At 39.1% G+C, this 22,317-nt stretch overlaps 2 protein-coding genes across 3 annotated transcripts in view; both read right to left on the bottom strand.

Annotated features, from left to right (window-relative positions):
- LOC129102444 (mediator of RNA polymerase II transcription subunit 13-like) overlaps positions 1-2,124 on the bottom strand; it is a 73,933-nt gene extending 71,809 nt beyond the window's left edge. Inside the window, exons 1-2 of one of the 2 annotated variants that reach the window (XM_054612604.1) lie at positions 2,112-2,124; positions 387-561 (exon numbers count right to left, since the gene is read on the bottom strand). In XM_054612604.1, coding sequence (XP_054468579.1) covers positions 387-458 — 72 coding nt within the window. In that variant the 5' untranslated portion in view covers positions 459-561; positions 2,112-2,124. Of the gene's footprint in view, positions 1-386; positions 875-2,111 lie in introns of those variants that run through there. The other variant, XM_054612602.1, reaches the window with a different exon arrangement.
- Positions 2,125-14,133: 12,009 nt separating this feature from the next.
- mtfp1 (mitochondrial fission process 1) lies at positions 14,134-22,119 on the bottom strand. The gene is made up of 4 exons (XM_054612772.1): positions 21,988-22,119; positions 18,499-18,626; positions 17,780-18,012; positions 14,134-16,311 (listed from the first exon to the last, which is right to left on the bottom strand). The coding sequence occupies exons 1-4, from the start codon at positions 22,067-22,069 to the stop codon at positions 16,245-16,247; spliced, it is 510 nt and encodes a 169-aa protein (XP_054468747.1). The 5' UTR covers positions 22,070-22,119; the 3' UTR covers positions 14,134-16,244.
- Positions 22,120-22,317: the final 198 nt, after the last annotated feature.

Here is a 22,317-nt window from a genome sequence, read left to right as displayed (position 1 = left end):
TATATATATATATATATATATATATATATATATATATATATATATATCATATATATATATATATAATCAAACGCTATGAGATGTGTTTAGAATCAGATAACAGTGTTATTCTTTTTAAACCATGTTGATTTTAGCCTCTGGGCTGAGATGTCTTATTCTAACAGGCTTTAGAGGTAAGATGTGGTAAGATGTGGTGCATTTTCTCGGACCATTAACCCGTGTTAATGATCCCCCCCCCCCCCCCTTAATAACAACATCAGCCATTGGGTTGGCCTCTGTAAACGCAGACACCGCTTAAGCGTGCCGCCCACGGTTCCTATGACTTGTCAATCACAACTGGCTCCTCGCGTGTCTGTGACAGGCATGCTTTATGGATGTTACCGTACCAGAGAGAAGATGTTGGAGTGGCAGTCCTCAAGGCTTGCCCCGTTAGCCACCCAATTCGCTGTTGCAGTCATAATCGTCCGCCGTTGGGGTCGTCAGCGCTGGGCATGTCGAAATCCTACATCGGTATAAACAACCGAGCAGGGCTGACAAATCGGGCTCCCCGGTGTTCGAGTCCTGCCAAAACAAGCAGGCGTATAACCTCACAAGAGGTCCAGAGACTAGACTCGGGATGGTCGGCCAGAGGGAATGGGCGTATTCAAAAAGAAGTGCAGAACGCATCCATGAAGCCCCCGGCGGATATAACGTTGTAATGTAAATCCAAAGCGTGTGCGGATCAAAACATTGTTACAAAGCAGGTCAGGCGACTCCAAACGTGATCACCGTCACACAGGCGGAGAGCACAGCAATGTATCCATCTCAACCCAGGCACAGAGGGAGATCAGCCCGTTTCCAGATCAGTGTTTCCGCTGATAGTTTCATCATTTAAATGAGCATAATCCATGGAGGAAACGACTCCTTTTTTTTTTTTTTTTTTTTTTTTTTTTTTTTTTTTTTCTTCTTCTTCCGCGCTGAAGAACAGCCAAAAAAAAAAAAAAAGAAAGAAAGAAATGCAAAAAATAAGGAGTGAAAACTTCCTTAAAATAAAATAATATATATATATATATATATATAAATCACACGTTCGCTGCTCTGCAAGAAAAAAACAAAAACAATCGGGCTTAATTCAACTTAAAGCCGAGACGTTGCATGCAGGATATGTGATTCCGTCTGCTCCACAAGCTGATGCACCACTTGTGATAGTTTTCGAGAATTGCACGAGCTATTTATAGCCTTCTTTCTTACCACAACCGTCCCCTCTCTCACAACGTGAACCCAGTCTGCCTCACGCAAAACAACACACACACAAAAAAGAAAAAGAAAAAAAAAAAACACACACACACACACACACACACGGGCGCTGCGATCCGGAATGAGGTTTTTTTTTTTTTTTATTATTATTTTAATCCCTCTGTTGCTCTTCAATTTAAACGGAGCACAGACGAGAGAGGGGTCGCAGGGGGGGAAGAAAAAAAGCCCCAAAAAAAGCCCCCCGGTGCTCCTCCGTGGCAGGGCGGACAAAGTCGAGCGGGCTCCCAGTAAACCTCGAACCAGGAGTCAAAGCGTCCAGAAAACACTAAACTCTTCTTACACTCCACCACCAGGATCAACGACAAGCAGGCTTTCTGTAGACCGAGGTTTGAAAAAATCCTTCCTTCCTCTCAGTTTTTATATCATTACGAAACGTCCTCTCGCGGCCACAACAGCCTCAATTTTGCACACACACACACACACACACACACACACACACAAAAAAAAAAAAAAAATAATATCCTTTTTTTTTTTCTCCTTTCTATTTTTCAAATGCACAGTTCAAGCAAAAGTGACAGTCCTTGTCTGGCGCCGATCATTGGCGTAAAGAATACGTTGCACGCTGCACAGATCTCTTTATAAAAACCACCACGGCATTTAAAAAAAAAAAAAAAAAAAAGAAAGAAAAAAAAAAAAAGCAGCGAATCCTCTTTCCTTTTCGAGAAAATGGTTTGATTATTGAATTAAATCCTCCCGACATGTGCACGGTTCTTCCTCCTCCGCGGCGGCTCGGTGTCTCGTTGTGTATCCCTCGGAGCGTGTGGTTATATTGGTAAATAAGTGTGCGTTGTAACCCGAGTGTGTGTCATCCTCACCCTCGGTGTCTGTTTGCTTTACGCGGAGCGCCGCTGTAGCAGTTTTCTTTTTTTTTTTTTTTTTTTTTTTTTTTCGCGCACGATCGTCCAGCCCACCAAGCATTGTAATGTAATGGCGGTCGGAAGCGTACTACCGAGACTCGCCTTCCCATTTGGCCAAGTTTGTGCTCACGTGATCCAAAGTCTGGGATTACAGTAGTGTTTAGTATCTTTGACATGAGGCTGGATCCGTATCTGGTTGTTGGTGTTGTGCTGATAGTCAGCAGTTCATTTTATTATTAAGACGCTCTTTGTTGTGAGACGAACCTCTGCTGTTTTTTTTTTTTCTGTTCGTCTGTCTTATTAAAAGTGCTTGAGGAAATATTATTTTATATGATGTTTTTTTTTTTTTTTTTTTTTTTTTTTTTTCCTTCATCGATGTGTGTGGTGCCTCTCTTTGTGATGCATTGGTTATATAATGTAACTGTGTTCACAGAGGATGTGACAGAATAGAGGTCAGTGTGATTCTTTCATAAGAGGCTTCTAATGTAGGTTAGTCTCACCAAATTCAACACATCAGAGCATCTTATTAAGCTAGTTATCCAAACTATTCATGAATCCAGGTGGTATTTATATCCATAGATTATAAACAAACTGAGGTCATGATGAGGACAAGTCCCCCCCACCCCCACCCCCCCCCCCCCCCCCCCCAAATCACTAAAAATAGAAATCTTTGATTTTGTATGGAATTATTTGTTTTTGGTTCATGTTGATATTGTGTATATTATGTTAGATAGCAGTTTGGTTTAATTTAAATCTGCACTAATCAATATTTTCACATTTAATAATAGAGGAAGTCACTATGTGTGATGTGAAAGGTACCACTCATGATGAACACACAGAGAATTATAACCAGAGCTGCAGTTCTTCTCAGCTCTACGGAGCGTTTTAGCGTTTTTCAGCTCTTTGTTTTTGTTTTGCGACCTGCAGGTTTAATTCAGCCTCACTAATCATCTGCATGTTGGGCCTCAGCAGGCTCTAACATCCAAACAGTAGACCTACTAGATTAGCCACTAAATGTGGTGGAGCATTTAGCAGCTAAAGAGCCAGACATGTTTCTCAGGAGCTGGCTGAGACCAAAACCAGAGCTTAAAGGACACTGAATATTGGACTTAAATTCATCAAGTGACCATAAACATGACTCCAAATGAACGCTAATGTTGCTCTGTATCTGCTGTGTGTGTGCTGTTTGCTGACACATTTGCCGTACAAACATTATTAGGTGAAAATATGACATAATGCAGGTTTAAATGTAGCAGGCCTTTCAAGGAAATTCCTCTTGATATCAACACACTCATCTAACTTAAGTCTAACTTAATGTGAACTTTCTCTCTTATTTTCCAGATCACAGAGTTCTTTCCAATATTGCATTGGTATACTAACTTATTTCTTTACTCGTTTTGTTGGTTTAAAGGTTATGAAATTGAAATGCACCGAGTCTAAAAATACTCCACCCCAAGTTTACTAATCCCACTGGAGACTTGACCATAGCGTTCTCAATGGCCACTAGGGTGCTGATTATTTCCTAACTTCCTACTATCCAGCTGTGTGTGGATTGTTATATTTACGTATTGTTGGAGGTTTTGTTTACACTATCTATAAAAGCTTCAGTTGTTCTTTCTGTTCTCCAAGATTGCAGGTGGTGCCCTTTGAGGCCAAAGAACAAAAGATTATTATGAATACAGCCGCAGTTTCCTGAGGTAGACAGAGGAGGCCATCCAGGACTGAGTGCATCAAATATGTGCATTATTATCAATCATTTATTTTATCATAAATATGGGCTACATATGCTTGGATTTTTTTTTTTAAAGTTTGGACTAAAAATTTAACTGGATTTGCTGTTTTTTGGTTTTTATTTGACCAATAAGTGGATGTTTTTCTGAACTCTGGAGGCTGTTTTATCTCATATATAATTGAAGTCATGAATAAACAAAAAAAGGAAAAGTCCACCTGCTAAAAAACATCTGCAAATGAGGTCAATAAGCTTTTTGTTCCTAAATCACATTGGCCCTCAATAAAATAAAATAAAACATCACATTGAATTGAATGGGCTTTTTCATTCGCAGTCATAAAAGTGCAATGATTTTTTAAAGGCCCACACTCCTTTTATCAGGTTCTTTTCCCAGGGATTTATTTTGCATGCCACTGTGACTGTATGAGGACTCAGTTGAGACCATGACACGAGAAGTTTCCCTGCCAGGTTTTCCCCTGTGCATTGGCATTTGACTGAACAACTAATATTTTAACCACAAGATCCACTGTAGTCAGGTAAATACATAACACAGGATTATTTGATTTTTTTTTTATGTTGCAGCATTGTGAGTTTCCCCCTTTTCATAGAGAGACATTTGAACATCAACACACCATCATGTGACGTGTTTAAATGGCTGCATAGTGGCAGTAGTTTGATTTCTGCTCTATAATTTATAGCCAGTCAGGCCGAATTTCTACATGGAAGAGATGTTACCTCTAAGTGTAAATCTAAGAGAGCTATTTATAGACAACTGTGGATTCTCTTTTGCTGCCATACATCTCTAGAAAAGATCACTATAGACCTAGTGTTGTTTAAAATCCATTATGACATACTCAGAATTCTGACATTAATCACTTCATACAGCTTTACGTATGGGAGGAAGCAGCTTGCATCTGGTACATATTGCCACAGAGAGGGAGCCTTTAGTCCACTGATTCCTCTTCTATATCCGAAAAGCAGGGGAGGAAGATATGAATCAGATGGATGAGCGAGGGCTTAGCCTGGCAGTTATTGATCCCGTTGCTCCAGGAACGATCCAGAACTCATTTGGAGACTTTCTTCCACCTTTTGTTCAATACATCTCTTAAAGGCTTTCAAAAGACTGGCGCACACGGTTCGGCACACTTGGTGCGGAGCTGATAGGATGAGATGCTATCAGTTTGAAAAAATCTATTTCAATGTGCCACATATTTCCCCTCATCAGGCCTCCATTGACTTGATCTGTGTGTGAGGAGAAAAGATGCATTACTGCTCTGATTAAAGATAATGTGTTTGTCTAGACAATGTGTTTAGTCTTGTTTGGAATGGAGTGGATGAGCATTTGTGTTTGTGTATATTGGGTGTGACTCTGTTAAAGTATGTGTGGATATTTCATTTAGTCTTCCATATCATGTAAACAGACAAGGTTCAGACGTATGTGCAAACGTATATTAAAATCTTTTCAAACACATTAGAAGTTATTTGCGGGTAGTTTGTAGTTCTCCTGTAAACATTTTCTTCTTCTTTCTTTTTACCCATTAAAACACGTGTCAATTATTGAATAAACCTATTAATCAGAATTGAAACTGAAGACTAAAATAAGTGACAAAAACTGAACTGTCCAAATATTTTTGCTGGATTATTAGAGGCTTTGAAAACATTATTACAAATCTTAAATCTGAATCTATAATATTAAATACTCATGATTAAAGCAACATTAAAAGCTAAAGTTTGGAAAATGTTGTAAACTGCTTAATCAGGATACCATACGTTTACTTAGTGGAGATTTGCATATCATTACTAGTATATCCACTGAGTCAACCGTGAAAGACACATCAGACCTGGCAATTAATTGAAATGCAGTATAATGCAAATGTAAACTGGGAGAGTTTAAAGTACATTTCACATAAAAACTACGCAAAATACCTCAAATTACAAAATTAACGCCAATGATAACGTTGTGCTAAATGAATAGCATCAGTTAGGTTAACACAATTAGATATTTAATGTCACACATATTTCTCAATTTAAATGAAGTAATACCTATATTTACAAAGGATCGGTAGTAAAGCTGAAGGTAGATTAATTAATGTTACAGTTTGTGACGCTACAGTGACTTCCAGTTTACATAGTTGTTTGCCTTTTTTTGGGGCAAGGCTACAGATGTCCTTACTTTATTAAGGAAAACACTAGTTTAAAATTAGCTAGTACCTGCTAGGAACTTACACACAAACTTAGTAATGAATTCATGAATGGCTGGTGTAAATCAATCAGCACTATCTGAGTGTGGTTTGACCAGATTTGATTGACAGCACATCACAACTGTCGTAATTTTGATTCAAATGTTGATCCTTATTGGTGCATGAGTGCTTTTGTAACAGAGCCCTGCCCACTTGGAACTGGTGTGAGGAGAACAGGAAAAAAAAGTGTTTAATGTAAAATAACCCAAATCTGTCATAAAATGTGTCTTTGTAGGTTCCCAGTGTTTGTAGTAAGAGGTTCAGAAAACACGTTTTCATGGCCTTTCATACATTACAAATAGGTCACGGTGGCAAACACTGCTTCTACATGTTTTTCTGCATGTTTTGCATACAGCTAACTGTTGGAGCGCTCATTATTAGTTTAGAACGTGCATATTGCGAGACATAATGCTTGCATGGACATGGAAGGGTATTTATCGTTCATACCCAGAGAGGATTGTGTTCCCTTTTAAGAACAAGCACTAGCCTCGCAGTATCTTCATTAGTGATTGATGGATCACCTTGTGCTAAGTTAACACACACCTAGCAGCAAATTCTCTCCATAAAATCAGATGAGAGTTTCTCCTCTCTACCACGGCTCCAATACCTCTCTGGCATTTCCTGGAGCGCAGAGAGTCTCGCTGAGAAGAATAGATGGTGTGCATTATAATGAACATGGGCTGACACCGCCTCATCCATCATTCCACCCAGGAACATTATAGCAGGGCCAGAGAGAGAGAGAGAGAGAAGGAGAGGGTGAGAGACTTTAAATCACATGACGTCTATAGGTCTAACTCCTCTTAGACTGTCATACGCTCATTGTTGTGGTTTTTCTCACTGTTCATTCCACTTTTGATTTGGCTCTCAGAAGGAGATCCGTTTGTCTGCCTGTCAGTTTACTGTAGACCTACTGCAACTGTCCAAATGTATGTTACCTTAAATATACTTCTGTCTGTTTCCACAAATGCTTGATTTGTGTCTGTCTACCTTCTATTTCTGCTACTGGGTCTACAGCTACAGATTATTTTCCATTTAAAATAGGAATACTTAGTTTATAAAATAGCAGGACATAGAGAAGAATTGTCCCAGAGGTCAAAGGTGACATCCAATCAACCGTTCAAAACCAAACAGCAAATCATGACATTTAGGAAGCTTGAACCAGTGTTTTTTTTTGGCATTTTTAGCCATGCTAGAAATTAGTCAACTATTAGGATGACTGAAATATTGTACACACATTCATTTTCCCCAGAGGATGAACCCTAATGACGTTGAGGAACTCGTCACTTCTCTTCTAGCGACACCAGCAGGAGGAAAAGTTTGTTTGTATTGAAATATCTCAACCTGTCCTTGATGGATTGGCACAATATCTTGTACACACATTCATGGTACTCAGAGGATAAATCCTACTGACTTGGTGATCAGTCTCCCTTTTCCTTAAGCGCCATCATGAGGATGTCATTTTTGTTCCTTATTTAAATATCTTGGCATATTGCTGTGAAATGTGGTAGCCATGGTCTTCAGAGGATGAATTGTACCATTTCTGATTACATTTAATTTTGTCTAATACTTTGGTTTGTGTTTAAATACCTGCAAAACTAATGACTTACCATCAGCCACAGCTGTACTCTGTGTTCAGTGCTAAGTAGCTCATGTTAGCATGCTAAGACGATGACATATTTTGATTATTTCTTTTGCCTGTCCTGCCTTGTGATGATAGATGTTCCCTCCCTCTGTTCTTTGCTACTAATCACAATAACCTACTGTCTGTCTGTCAGCGAAGGATGCACTCTAGTGACCATGATCCCCTCTCCCCTGTGAGCCCACTACACCAGTTACAATTAATCCTGATACTGGTTCTGTCTGGTGTGGTTTTATGCACATTTCTTAACGTGCCAAAGACTTGACACTGAGCACTCTTGTACTTTTGAATTAGTCCGTTTGTATCAAAAGGACACACTGGAGGTGACTCTTTTAATGCCCACCTGTCTGTGTGTGTGTGTGTGTGTGTCTCTGTATCTTCCCGTGTGTGCATGTTCATCTGTGATCTCGAATGATTCACTCAAGCACTGTGAAGACTGTTGTAATGGTGTTTCCGCAGCATATTGATTTCACGGTGAGCAGACGATGTCTTTGTAGGATTACTCGAGAGAAGGGAAATTAGATGTTATCTCATAACAACAGAAGATGGAGGGGGGGGTCATATGGGGTTTTATCTGATTTTTAAATTATGTCAAGCTGTCAAACTCACTGATACACAGATGATATGTGTGCTGCAAGCGTCCTCTTACGCTGCGGATTGGGGATGATAGCTGTAGAAACACTGTAACTAGTAAATCAAGTGCAAGAACAAAATATAGATTTAATTTAAATTGCAAATGGCAGCTTACAGTTATGCAAGGTAGGAGATAGCCTGAAGGTTAGAGCAAGGCCTTTAATCCCCTGTTGCCCCAGTAAACCTCCTCTGTGGCCTCTTTACAAACCTGGTTGTACTGCATATTTCCACCTGCAAGTGGAAGAATGTAGCCCAAGCCGCATGCTGCGCTTTCATGTAGAAATATTACCACAGATAGTGTGCTTTAAGTGACCAGCCAGCATTTCCACTTGGCTGCATCCTCTGATGCCACCTGAACAGAATTCAGTAGGAGCCTTCAAGCTCCTCATACATAATGTATTGCTGAAGGTCTGCTCAGTTTTCATGTTCACCTAATTCATTTCACAAGAGAGAGAGAGAGAGAGAGAGAGAGAGAGAGAGAGAGGGAGAGCTCTCTGTCAGCATACAGAGCACACAGCCTGTCTCGTGCTGTACGCTGTCAAATCGGGAATCACCACTTCATCACTGACAGCTTCTTTGTTGCAACAAGCGCTGTCATGTTGCTCTTTGTTTAGCTTATCGAATATCATTGCAGCTTATTGAAGACAATACATATTGATCCACATGAATCTGAATTATTCCTGGAGTCACTCTGTCAATATGAAGGTCCTGATGTTGTGATAGATGCTGTATATTGCGGTTGCCAAAAACATTTTAAAGGTACCTTACAGGTTGTTTAAATGTTATAAGTTATATCATTAATACAATTTTACTTGTTTCTATGTGTCTTTTGTGCCGATTATTATTTTTAACCTGCATTTTTAGCTTAAAATTTGTACTTATCTTTTAACATGTTTCAATTAATTGTATAATGGTTGCCTTTAACTTCTTCTATTTATCATCTTTCAACATGTTTTAATTAATTGTATGTTTCTTGCCTTTCATTTCTAAAGAAACGATTTAAAGATAAATCACTAACTACAATACCAATAATGTGCTTTAGTGCTAATTTCACCCCCTCCAGAGTAAAGAACTTGATCAAATCGACATAATAGCATCATTCAGCATAATTCTCCGTGCTCTTTGTCTCCACGTTTCACAGACAGAAACTGATATTTATTAGTTTAATGCTCAGTGACACGTCTCTGGCCTTGCCCTTCATTTTTTATGTGGCTTTGCCTTATTTCTTTTGTTGCCATGATTTGATGTGCCGTGATTGTCTTTTGTTTCTCTTTTGCTCACAGCATAAAATCATTCATGAAAATCAATCCAAACACAGCCCGTGCTTCTGTTTCTCAAAACGTAGCCTTCTGCTGACCTCAATAAATCGACCAGAGAGCGTTAAACATTTCAGTTAGTGCCCTTAAAGTGGCCTTTCCACAAACATATCCTTCACTAAAGGGGGGCACTGAAAGCTGTGTGTGTGTGTGTGTGTGTGTGTGTGTGTGTGTGTGTGTGTGTGTGTGTGTGTGAGAGAGAGAGAGAGAGAGAGTGAGAGATAGGAACAGGAGCATTGTGCCAACCACTATCGTATCTAATGAAATATTTATGTATATTTATATATATCCCTGTTGAACATCAACATGTTGGGATTGTCACTGTGAGCATGTTAGCATTCTGACTTTAGCATTTAGCTCGACGCCTCACTTTGCCTAAGTACAACCTTACGGAGAAGATAGCATGGCTGTCAACTCTTCCTTGTAAAGTTTATTTGGTGATTCTCTGCCAAGGACCTTTGCAGTGCCACATCCATCTAGCAGCTTACTTACAGTATTCATTCACAGCAGCTACTGCTTTACCTCCTTTTCACTCCTCTCCAGTATCTTCTGCTCTCAGGCTGCAGATATTATCTTATCTCAATTTGTAATCCACACATAACACAAAGGTAGTGAAGAAATCAGAGCTCTGTTTTCTCTATTGAATCACCTTTTAGCACCTGTTCCCATAGAGGGGCAGGTGCCTTTGAAGGGGCAGGTGCTTGAGAAAAACAATGGAGTCTAAAAGATTCAGAGCCAAGAAGGTTGCCCTCCCCAGGGGACCAACAGGTTCTGTCTTTCAAGTTCATTGCCAAAACTCGATCACATTTTGTTTGTGTGAATGAAACGTCGACTAGCTCTACATGTTAATCGTGTAATCCTAAATGAAAACATGATATCAGCTAGAAAGTCTGGAAACCCAAACAAGGTAACTCAAATGAGAGTTCCAGCTCCTCCACTTTGTACTTATATGGACCTTACAGTTACAGCAAGAAAAGAGGATTACAACCGACACTGTGAAATGAAATTAAAAGGCATGACGTGATTTTCTCTATGTTCAAGACATATTTTAATACAACATAATCACGCATGAAAACCCATATTATAAAAGAACATTTATATATTTCAATACAAACATGTACCAAAACACAATATGCATACAGACAATTGAATATACTTAATATTTGACATGATGTATTTAGCAGACTTTTTTCTTTTAATTGTAGTCTTCATGCTCAGTTTATTTTCAATAATGCAAATAATACCGTTTTGTGTTATCAAATGGAGAGAAAATGCAGTTTAATTGCTATATATTGTGGCAAATATTCAACTCATTTCAAAAATTTTAAATTACATTATGATTTGTAATGCAATTATACAACTTTTGAAAATCAGGACTTGGTCTAGTATCTGCACAGTTAATGGATTTTGTATCTGAAATGCAAACTACAAATCACCGCCACAAACTGTATATAATATAAAGCAAGAGTGACACATATTTGTGTTTGTTTGTCCTGAGAGAAGACTTGTTTTTCTGCAATGGCTGTATGGATATCAGTGTGGGGGTGGAGGCAATTGAAAGGCTGGGAATTCCTTGAAAAAAAACCGTTGAGACGAGTGAGAAGGAGAGAGGGAGGTCTTTTGGCCACTTGTGGCCTTCACAACCCGGGCACAAATCATAGAGGGACATGGCATCTGAGTGACAGATGAACAATGCTCCCATTTTCAGCCCCCTGCGAACAGGCCCATCCATCACGGGAGGGGAGATTAATTCAATTCATCAGCTTTTTGTCTCCTTGGGCCCCCTAATGCCACCTGATATTGCTCAAGGGGGACTTATAAATGTTTGTGGATTTGATCTGAGCCCGCTTGCTCGACACTGAATTAAAACATTACTCTTTACTTTTAGCAGGAACGGCTGGTTTTGCCAACAGCCTGCCTGCCTGTCCTGCCATAATTCTGATAAAGATTGAATTCTCCTGAAGAGGAAAATGCTTGCCAAAGGCAGAGAACAACAATGTAAACTGAAGTTTGCTAGTGAGAAGAGCTTTGGCTGGTGGTTAAAGAAGAAAATACAGGCCCTGGAAATGTTTACCAAAGAAAAAGCCACATCACCGTGGGCCTTCAACTTTTATTTAGATATTATCAAGGCACAGGAGATAGTGAGCAGCTTTAGGCCGATTAGCATGAGGCTGTGAACGGCCATTAACACTTTGAGTGATCCATATTACTTTGGTCAACAAGTTTTACCAGTTTTATCTGTAGGCCAACAAAAGAATGGCCAGCTATCCTATGATTCACTCAATTAATCCAAACATCTTTATTTTAAAATATATGCTCTCAGATTCTTACATGAATAAAAGACTATCTGAGGTTGGAGTCATGAATCTTGTGCTGGAAGCCAAAGTGAGTGGTTCAATGGACTGGTGTCACTTTTGTGGTTTTTAAGTATAAGCTTACTCTATAGTGATTTGTTTCAAGTGAGCATAGCTTCAGTTCTGTCAAGAGGATAGGTGGAGCATTGCACAAACAGTGTTAGTGATGACCTCTAGTGGCCATTACAATAACTGAACACAGGATTTTTCTGAAATAAAAGATTGTTTTGAAGATAAACACTTTACATAAATGGAATGAATTCTTATTTAAAACCCAAAACAAGAGCCCTTTAGAGATGCTTTATGCATAATTATTATAAACCACTGCCATCGTCAAGATGATAAACACGTGACATTCTGTGTGAAGCTACGGAGTGTACCTTCCATGAATACATGTGAAACGTGCATTTTAAAAACAGGCAAAAACTTAGGCTGTACTACTTTCAGAAAACCATTCATCATTATACATAGGAAAATTAGGCAGCAGTTTTGGACAGTCAGTCTTGGCTGAAGACTCAAGAGGACATTATCAGTAAATATGTGCATTTCACTTACACAAATAGCCGCTCTGCCTATACAGCACACCACCCAAACCAATCAATAAAAGCCACAACAAACAAATAGTCTTAGGATAGGCTCATACAGGGAAAGTTGGATGAGTCATGCCATTTCAAATGTTGACACAATTTTCTGCATTATTAACAGACAGGCCCACTGAAATAATTAACGCAAACTTCATGATACAAGCCAAAAAACACTCACATTTACTTCTCACATTCTGCGAGCCTGCAACACCTCTGATGCACTTCTTCGTCAGAGATCAGAAAAGAGAACAAGCCTCACATACAGTCCCCTGACTTTATAAAGACATTATAAAATAAGACTCCTTGAGAATAGTTCCTCCACAAAGTTCACTTTATTTGTTTTAAGCATAATCCACCTTCTGAGGCTGATAGTTGATCCTGCCTCCTCTCCAGACACACATGTAATAGGCCACGCTCAGAGATCCCACTACAGACAGCAGCAGGATGGACACTACCAGGACGATTTTCCACACTTCCGAATCATCCTCATCATCATCGTCGTCATCATCATCTGGATCTAAAAGGAAACAACCATCGAATGTAATCTGAATTGAGGGGTTTTAAAGAGACTATGACGCTCTGGATTATAAATACACTACTGTCACCTTCTTCTGTCAAAGCATACGGTTCTGCAGTATTCAGCAAGTTCTGGTCCTCCACCACCACCAGTTCAACAACTTCTGGTGGGCTCTGGAGCCCTATCCTCTCTCTTACTGTTGGAAATGGTCCATCTGTGTCTTCATTCTGTGGATTCTCCTCAGTGATGACCCACTGGCCCTGGACGTATCGAGGAATGCCTGAAGATGTTAAGATGCCAGGAGTGAAGGAGACGGAGGGAAAACTTTCAACAAGATCCTTCACAAATAAAAATTAAGCCAATTGATCAAATTAAGATAAATATTACAATTTTCTTCTTACCTGCCTGAGCAGTTGATGAGGCCAAAAGAACCAATAACACAAGATTAAGAACAGACATGACTGTGCCTACAGCTGCTTGTGTTTCCTTAGCCCTTTAAGTGGGCTCTTCATCCTCAGAATTGGTATCAGCTGTGGCCTCCTGACTCAATCAAGATAAATAACTGCAACTGGCCTCTCAAATCACTGCTGGTCTGATGGGCCTCTGAGTGCTTCCATTTCATTGGTTAAAAAGCCCCTTGGATAACGCCTCTTTCATCTGAATGCAACGGTTACTCAGGAAGTGGAACTTTACTTCCTGAGTAAAAAAAGAGCAAGTTGCTGCGCTGCCACTTTAAATCACGCTGTAGGAAGGTGTTCTTATAGGACGGCCTTGAAGCAGACTGCATTTAGATAAGGCTATAATGTTTTCCACTGAACTGAGCTGTCAATCATTACTTCCGAAAGCTTCAAAGAGGCTCTGCATTTATTGTCAATATTTCCAATGTAGAAGAAGATAACCACAGGACTGATAAACAAAACAACAAACAAACACAAACAGAAGAACTCCAGAGAAAACTTTATCGTGGTATTTTAAACTTTGATTTATTTCAAGGCAGATTTTTTTCTTTCTTATCCAGTGTGTCAGAAGTTGTTACAGAGCAGGAGGACTGCTGAATATTGTCTTTCCATTGTAATGAATGGAGCTTCATCTTTCAACACTTGCTTTCACATTTGAAAAAAAAAAAAAAAAAAAAAAAAAAAGAAAGGCTGAAAATGTGACTCATATCACCCACTTCCGAAAAGACTGCCACATGAGAAAACACGTTCAAAAAAACCAAACCGTTCATTTTCATTTTGTGCATGTAACAATAAAATACAATGAAGTCCTGTGTACAATCTGAAGTTTTGAAATGTAACATGAATATATAGATTTTCACAAGGGATGCACCAAAATGCGTAGCCGGAAAAACAAATGAATAACATTATGGGTGCATTACATTTAAGGGCCTAAGCCATGTTACCATACACATTGAATCACTGGCTTACTGGGACACTTAAATGAACTATATGTACTATTGTGCTTCCCCTGCTATGACAGGTCAAATTGCCTGAGATAAAAAAGTCTGTACCCTTAAGCTTACAGAAGGAAAAAGTAAACCTGAGTGAATGAAAATATCCATTGATGCACACACTGGAAGTTACAATCATTCAAAGCAACAATTAAAAAAAAATCTAAATGTGCATTGTGACCAAATCTTGGTATTAAATATTATTGAACATCGGCAAGTTAGAAAATGATTGGTGCACCCCGAGTTACAAATCACAGCCTCATATTTCAGCATTTCTATCTCCACGATAACTTGAACAGCACCCCTCATAGAAAAGAGAATAATGTGTGACACAAAAACCTTATTGCTAGAATTGAACACTGGTACTGTTCTGACAGAAATACATTGGCAATAGTAACCGTTCCCAATACAACATGCTCCGTTTTGTCCAATTTGCATGTTAAATTTAATATCAGATTTCTTATTTCACAACATTACGTAACCACATACCTTATTTTTAAAGAGGGAGAACAATCCCTGAACTTTGTGAAGCTCACATATGTACACAACATCTTCCCAGGTTTATTTTGCATAGTTCAGCATGAGATACAGTAAATGACTTGGCTCCTCAAAGAAAAGCAATAGAAATAATGAAGACTACAGAATCTGCATATTTCTAAAAAGAATCCCTTAAACCCGTTTCTGCATAGGCGCTGACCCCCACACGTATTTGAAGTACAATGCTAAATTGAATGTGAATGAATTAAAAAAAAAAAATGTGCTTAAAAGTACGTTTCAAAACGTCTCACATTTTCACACTAAAGAAGTTACAGTCAAGTCTGACTACAGAGTTATCGATCAACAGTTGATATATTGGTGAAACAACAAATATTCTTATTTTATGATAACCATATACCATTTAGAATAAAATGGATTGTAACCGTGGTGTAAAAGAATGCTCCCAGTGCAAACATTGGCTCCCAACAGGAAGGTCAAATGAAACAATAGTAAGTGCATAAGACACTTGAAACATGTATTCAAAGTAACAGATGACTTTGTTTTCAGAAAGAAACCAGAAACAGTCAAAGACGAACTGTCAGGAAGTCAAGAATAAGAGGGACATTAGAGCAAACTGGCTTTTGTTTTTTGGCCTGTCATTATAGTCCCACTGAATACGGCTAATAAACACAGCGAGCCCTCCTCAACGTCTGGACATGAGGTGAATGTATTACTCTAAACCATGAGGGCAACCTTGGAGGCTTTTTTCTGTAAGGAGGATCACAGGAATATAACAGCACACTGCGTCCCTGCCGGATAATACTTTAAGAAGAAGGATTTCACTGTGAATATTTAAACATATTTCATACTGTTATATTCCTGATTGCCCAGAGAGGTTCAAGTTAAGGACCACAAGGAGATATTTCATGAAGCAGGAATTCCCTTTCAACTTACTTATATAAATTGTATAATTTTGTACTAAAATCTACTTTATTAATGGTATTTGTGACCAACTGTGGAGCCTTGCTCCATGAAATTCTTCTTCACCCTTCTTTAGTGCTCTTCACATTGATGGACAACAAGAACAGGCCTACGTCGACTGGAGGGGTTTCTAGTACCAGGAGGGGACAATCTGTCCCCCATGATCCGTCCTTATTCCTGCTTCTCTTCCTCATTGAAGACCTTCCGAAGGCTCGAGTCGAGAAGGTAGTCCACCCCCCTACAGCGTACAAAAAGGGAAACATTGTTATTTTGGACACATAATAGAGCATTTCTGAATCCATTTCATAAAAGCAGAAGTGATCTATGAAAACTTAACAAGAGTAAATATAGCAATGAGTTTTTAAATTTCTATATGTAACTATGTTGTTTTCTTTGTGGCTCCATAACTCAGTCATGTGACTGTCTTTGCCATTGGTTCTAAGACCAACCTCTTATTTCACTACATGAAAAGCGAGTGTGAGTAAAATAAACTTTATTTTTTTTATATATTTAGGTTTATCAAGGGGCGTGTGTTACAAAAACTTTAAACTCAGCCAAACACTTAAGCTCAAAACTATTTGGCATATCTTTGATCAAGAGGATTTAATGTGTGATTTTAATGTGGTGTGGATTTTTTTTCAAAAGCATGATTTTGAAGTTACAATCTCATAGAGCTTTGTTTTGCGCTCTTTGGCGGCACCTAGAGCAATAAGCAGTAATTGCAGGGGTGTTATTGGATCTCACTTCCCAACAGTGTCACCTTTTACCCGGCATGCCTACACAGACACAGAGTCCATAATACTGCAAATGCAAGACCTTTCATCGGTGGGCCATATCAATCACCACTGAGAAGGATCCCTCTGTTAAAGGTTTTTTTTTAGGGGAGTTTTTCCTGTGCCGATGTGAGGGAAGGACAGAGGATGTCGCATGTGTACAGATTGTAAAGCCCTCTGAGGCAAATTTGTAATTTGTGATTCTGGGCTATACAAAATACACTGAATTGAATTGAATTGTGTAATCTCATTCGGCAATAGATTGTTACTTTACAGACATACATTTATCGAAAATCTTCAAAAGTCAGCTCCTATTCTACATTTTCTTATCATTAACAAATTCCTTGAAAGGACCAAAACACTGTGTTCAGTTCAAAACCCCCATCTTCTGCACTTTTTTCTTACTTAAGACATAAAAAAAGTCTGAAAAATATGAAGTGTCAGTCATTTATAAAATAGCAGAGCACTGTAGTTAACATCGCTCAAACAATATTTTCTGGTATGCATCCATCAAACACACAGAAATGACTCATTAACATGGGTGGAGAGTCGGCGGCAAAATGATTGGCACTCGGCAGAAATACATATGCATTCTCTTTCATACCTTCTGCCATTTCACTGTAGTACAGGTAACATCAACCCATCTCCAGCCATGTCTGTTTCTCCCTACTTTATTTTGTCATTAATATTGTTAACCAACAGTTATTTTACTTCATGTGCTCACCTTTTACTCTTATGCACTTTTATCCTGTCTGTCTTTAACTTGAAGAACAGTTAATAGTGTGGACTATTTTCAGTGGCGGATTAATGCACATTTGGTGCTCTGGCGAGTATTCTGTGAGCAGCCAAACCCTTCAAATAATTCAATCTAACAAAATGAGCAACTTACATAATCAACATGAATACGAAAGGACCAAATACACTTGTGCCAACCTGTCAATAGGAGTGATGATGAAGGGGATTGTAGAGAGGCCTATAGCTGTCGTGGTCCACTTGCGGACGGGCAGGGGCCACTTTGTTGTTTTGCCCAGTAGGTGCAGTGACGCAGCACACACTCGGTTGATGGTGAAGCCCGGTATGATCACAGAGGCGAGGGCCTGCCACACAAACGTGTCAACCACGGCCACCGCTACCCGCGTCGTCTTCCCTGGGTTGTCGCCGTGGGCCTTGAGGAGGAGATGAGGGATCAGAAAATCAGGGTTGCCACAGCAACACAGTATATCCACAAAATAATATAATAATTTATTCAAAATTTGAATGTCTAGTTGCTCTGTTCTAGCTTCCTTATTCAGGGACCCAGTTTCTATTTTATCATCTCAGACGATGGTTTCCCAATCTGCTGGTTTGTGACCATGTCTGTTTGCAACCAAAGTGTGATTTTCTAGCTTAATTTGAATCATTTCTAGAGTCTTGAAACAGTAAAAGGATATCCAATAACACAAGAAGAAAAGAAAATAAGTATAATAATGTAGCAGAAATATCTTTGGGTTAGTGCATCTCGTCACCCTTTAGATTAATCTTGTAATTCCCCTTAAAGCCTGATCTTAAATAATATTGACCCAATATCTATTTATCCTACTTTCTCATTAAATAATAATTAAAATTTGACCAATATGATTGTTAATGAAGATAACGCATACAAATAGTCTTACCACAGCTGCTTTCTTCCCTTTGTCCACAGCATCAGCAGTAACGTACACAGTGGCCACCGCATAGCTGCCCCAAACCAAACTCACTGGGACCAGAGCACGAAAAGCCTCCCCGACCTCATTGGCGTAGCCTGTGTGCAAACATAAAAATATAGACACATAAGACTTCAGCCTTTTTAGTCTCCTCTTAGTGCATCAAAACTTTAGTTAACCAGCCCGCTAGCAGGTGTTAAGCCTCAGGACTATAAACACACATTAGCCTTTTTACATTTATGAAAAGCTATCTGCTCCATTCTGAGCAACAGGGCAGCACATTAAACACTCAAAGCTCAGCTTTTCAGTGGTGTCACATCTGGGAGCACTCATGATATGAATTTCAAGTGCCTCCAAATTCCAGTACATATCCTGCAAAACCCAAGAGGCTGATAAACTTCAACTTGATCTCCGACAAATGCAGAGCCTCATTTGGAGAATCATGCGCTGCCCATTCCATAAGGGTTGAATGACTCAAAACGCCCTTGATACCTTGATATACACAGAAGTAAATGTTAACCTCTGGTAAAAAATGATCTCTGGTCTGAAGGGAAGTATTATCTTTGGTTCAATGATGACAGAACTATAAGTGTGTGGTGAAGGTAAATACTGTGGCCGCTGTTAGTCTCTATCTCTGGTACTGCTTGCAAAACTAAGGCAAGCCCTATGTAAATGTTAAACTTTGTGTGCCGAAGAAAGCACTCACTTTACAAGCAACCTTATCACAGCCTATTAAAACACAGCTTGGTGACTATTTCTTTTCATCCCAATATTGGCCATCGGCTACATGAAAGAGGAACAATCATAAGAAGCCAGTGTAGTACACACTTTGCAGTTTTGACTTGGACTCTGCTTAATAAACATATCAAATAAGTGGGCTTCTTAGTCTTAATTCTCCGCTTAAGGGCAATCAAATCAAGATGAGATGAAGATTAGTGGAATATTAGATAATAAGAAACGTATGATTTTAATCTTAGGCGTCAACTAAGATAATCACTGTGCACTACAGCATCATTAGGTGCTTCAGAGTTATCACCATCAGTTCTACTCAATCGGTCACAACGGTCCAGCACAATCACTGGCCAGATGTTACCTTACATAAAAATGATCCCAATGAGTTCTATGCCATGTGATATATCCACATTTGGGGAAAATAAATACTGGTATCTGCAATTGCCCTGATTTGAGGTGTGAAAAAAAGGCGTAATTGGTGCATCCTCACAAGATGCATGTTTAATACGTGCACACTAATTAAAATACTGTTCATGCAGTTATCTGAGGGTGCTATGGACTTTTCACAGGGTTGTGGAGGATCTTACATGAAACAGGAGATGTGAGTACTCAACACTTTACAGAGATTAATCTTGAGCCTTTTCTTGTTCTCACTTAAAGAATGTCATTGAAATTCAGCCTTTAATTAGAGATGCAGGAGTGAACGATGCTTCTGCAGGTTTAGTTAGAGAGCAGATAACAAGACAGCTTTTGTCTCTAAAAGGTGGTCGAAGAACAAATCAAACCATTTTAACTTAAAAAAACAAAACTTTTTGGGCTGAGCTTCACTTCCAACAGTGAATATGAACTCCAAACTCAGCACTGCTAAGAAACACAAGAACATATTCGGGATGAGATGTTGTGAACATCACAACAAAAATCAGAGGTGCAATAAGTGTTTATAATATAAAATATATATATATAAATTTGAGTTGCATCAGCATAACATTTAACAGCTATTTGCATCAAACCCAACATCCCAGATGGCGGCACTATGAGCAATATGTTCTTGCTTTACAATTATTCAAAGAACAAGAGAATAAAAAATAGAATTTAAGTTCCTGAATTTCTGAAAACTGCAAAAAAAAGAAGTCATATAGTAAAGTTTGTTATTTAGGTATGACGCGCTCTTGATCTCGAACCTAAAACAACGAAAAGTGGAAAATGTTACAATTTACAGAAAAAAAAAAAAAAAAAAGATTAGAGCCCAGTAGTTGTTGTTCATATCCATAAATGTTGGTTCTGCTTTTCCTACTATGACTAGTAAAAATGTCTGCTGTTAAAAAAAGGCTGAAGAAGACAACAAGACAACTTTATGGAACTTGGAAATAGCTCACTGCTTTTTTGCTTTAATACTGCAGAGTGACTACTGAATCTGCAGCTCCAGAAGCACCTGTGAACATAAGCTGATAAGAGCTTTGCTGGTATAACAAAACGTGATAAAACAGCCCAGATAATATTAGGTTCCAGCAAGGCACACAGTTATGATAACAAAAATGCCCTGCCCTAGCATAATAGGCTGGGGTCCAATTCTCACCTGTAAGCAAATGCTTCACTTGTGATTCACTAACGTCTGTGTCAGTGAATATGTGGTCAGTGCCCAAACACCGGGGTTAGTAATGGCTGCAATAACATTAACATTTTACAAAAGTTTGCTGCTGGATTTTCTCTCTTCATTCTTTTTTCAAAATCATTCTTTGCAAAATGTGTACAGAGGCATGGTATGCAAGTACCGATTTCAAGGGAGAAAATATGCAAAGTATTTTATCAGCTTTAAACATAAATGTCTGATAAGGTTGCATGGAAATCTGACAACTCCATGAATTGAGCTATTGTTTTCAAATGTCAATGTTTATGGCTCATTTTCAGACCAAAACCATATACATATTAGAACAAATCTATAGGAACACTTTTAGATGTACGTCCCTGCATTTCAATAGAGATATCTAACTGCACAGACAGGATTAAAGATGTGAGCAAATAGATTATGCTTTTTATGAAGGGGATAAACAGGTTCACATGACATGGTCCCTGTTGGCCAATGTAAGCTGTGGAAGAGCAGGAGAATAAGGCATGTTCACCAGGAGAACTGCACATACAGTGGGAACTGCTGCTGCAGTATGAATGCCCTTCAGCCTTTTTATTTTTTATTTTTTTAACTCTACTTGCCCTTCTCAGCTAAAAGCTCATTGGGTGATAGTGTAACCAATGTAAGTAACGACCCCTGAGTTTAAATAGGAGAAGAACAGCAACGAAAACAGGAAGTTGTACCTTCCACAGGAGTGTTGCAGCTCTCAGTCTGGTCATGTCTATGGGCGGGTTTTTTTGTGGTTGGGATTGAGTCACTGTCTCAACTTGCTAAACAACCTTTATTGAGACAGACCTAAGTTACAGACACACATCAAACCCTTTGAATTACAGTTAAGTTCAAATACATCATGGAAACAAGGTACAAACAGCGGTAATGACGTCCAGTCTTGGACCGTCGTCCATTACGTGCTGTGGTAACAAAATGACCTTGCTATAAATAGATATTTTAACAGAGGTTATCCAGCTATGCTAACTTTAAGCTTGCTAGCATCTGACATGCAGCTCCAGGGTCATGAAGGCACCAGTACAGCTTTAAATCTCTGCACTATGCTGCTCGGAAAACAGTCGACACATCATACAAATTATACCAGTACATACCTAGGAAGCGGACCCATGTATCACGATATATGTCGACCGTTTTGCTCGTTTTTTCTTCAATGGGATCCATGCTTAGCGTCATTCAATCCATCCCCCGGTGCTCTGCTATATGAACGACGGTGAGAGCAGTGAGAAAGCCGACACGCTGCAAGGACCGTGAAGGGGGCGTGGTCTTAAAGCATCCAACCAGCTGCTCAACACAGGGTGGCAGCAAAACTACTTTACTTTACTAACCCTCAGGTTTCTGCAGATATAGGAACAAATATTTATGTCTTTCATCACTGTGGACTCATACACTGCAATGATTAAACCTCTGTGTTGGTGTTCCCT

This window comes from Anoplopoma fimbria, chromosome 14 (assembly GCF_027596085.1).
Source record: "Anoplopoma fimbria isolate UVic2021 breed Golden Eagle Sablefish chromosome 14, Afim_UVic_2022, whole genome shotgun sequence".
Taxonomy (NCBI): domain Eukaryota; kingdom Metazoa; phylum Chordata; class Actinopteri; order Perciformes; family Anoplopomatidae; genus Anoplopoma; species Anoplopoma fimbria.
The sequence above is the reverse complement of the archived record's forward strand: the minus strand, read 5'-3'. Positions and strand labels throughout refer to the sequence as shown.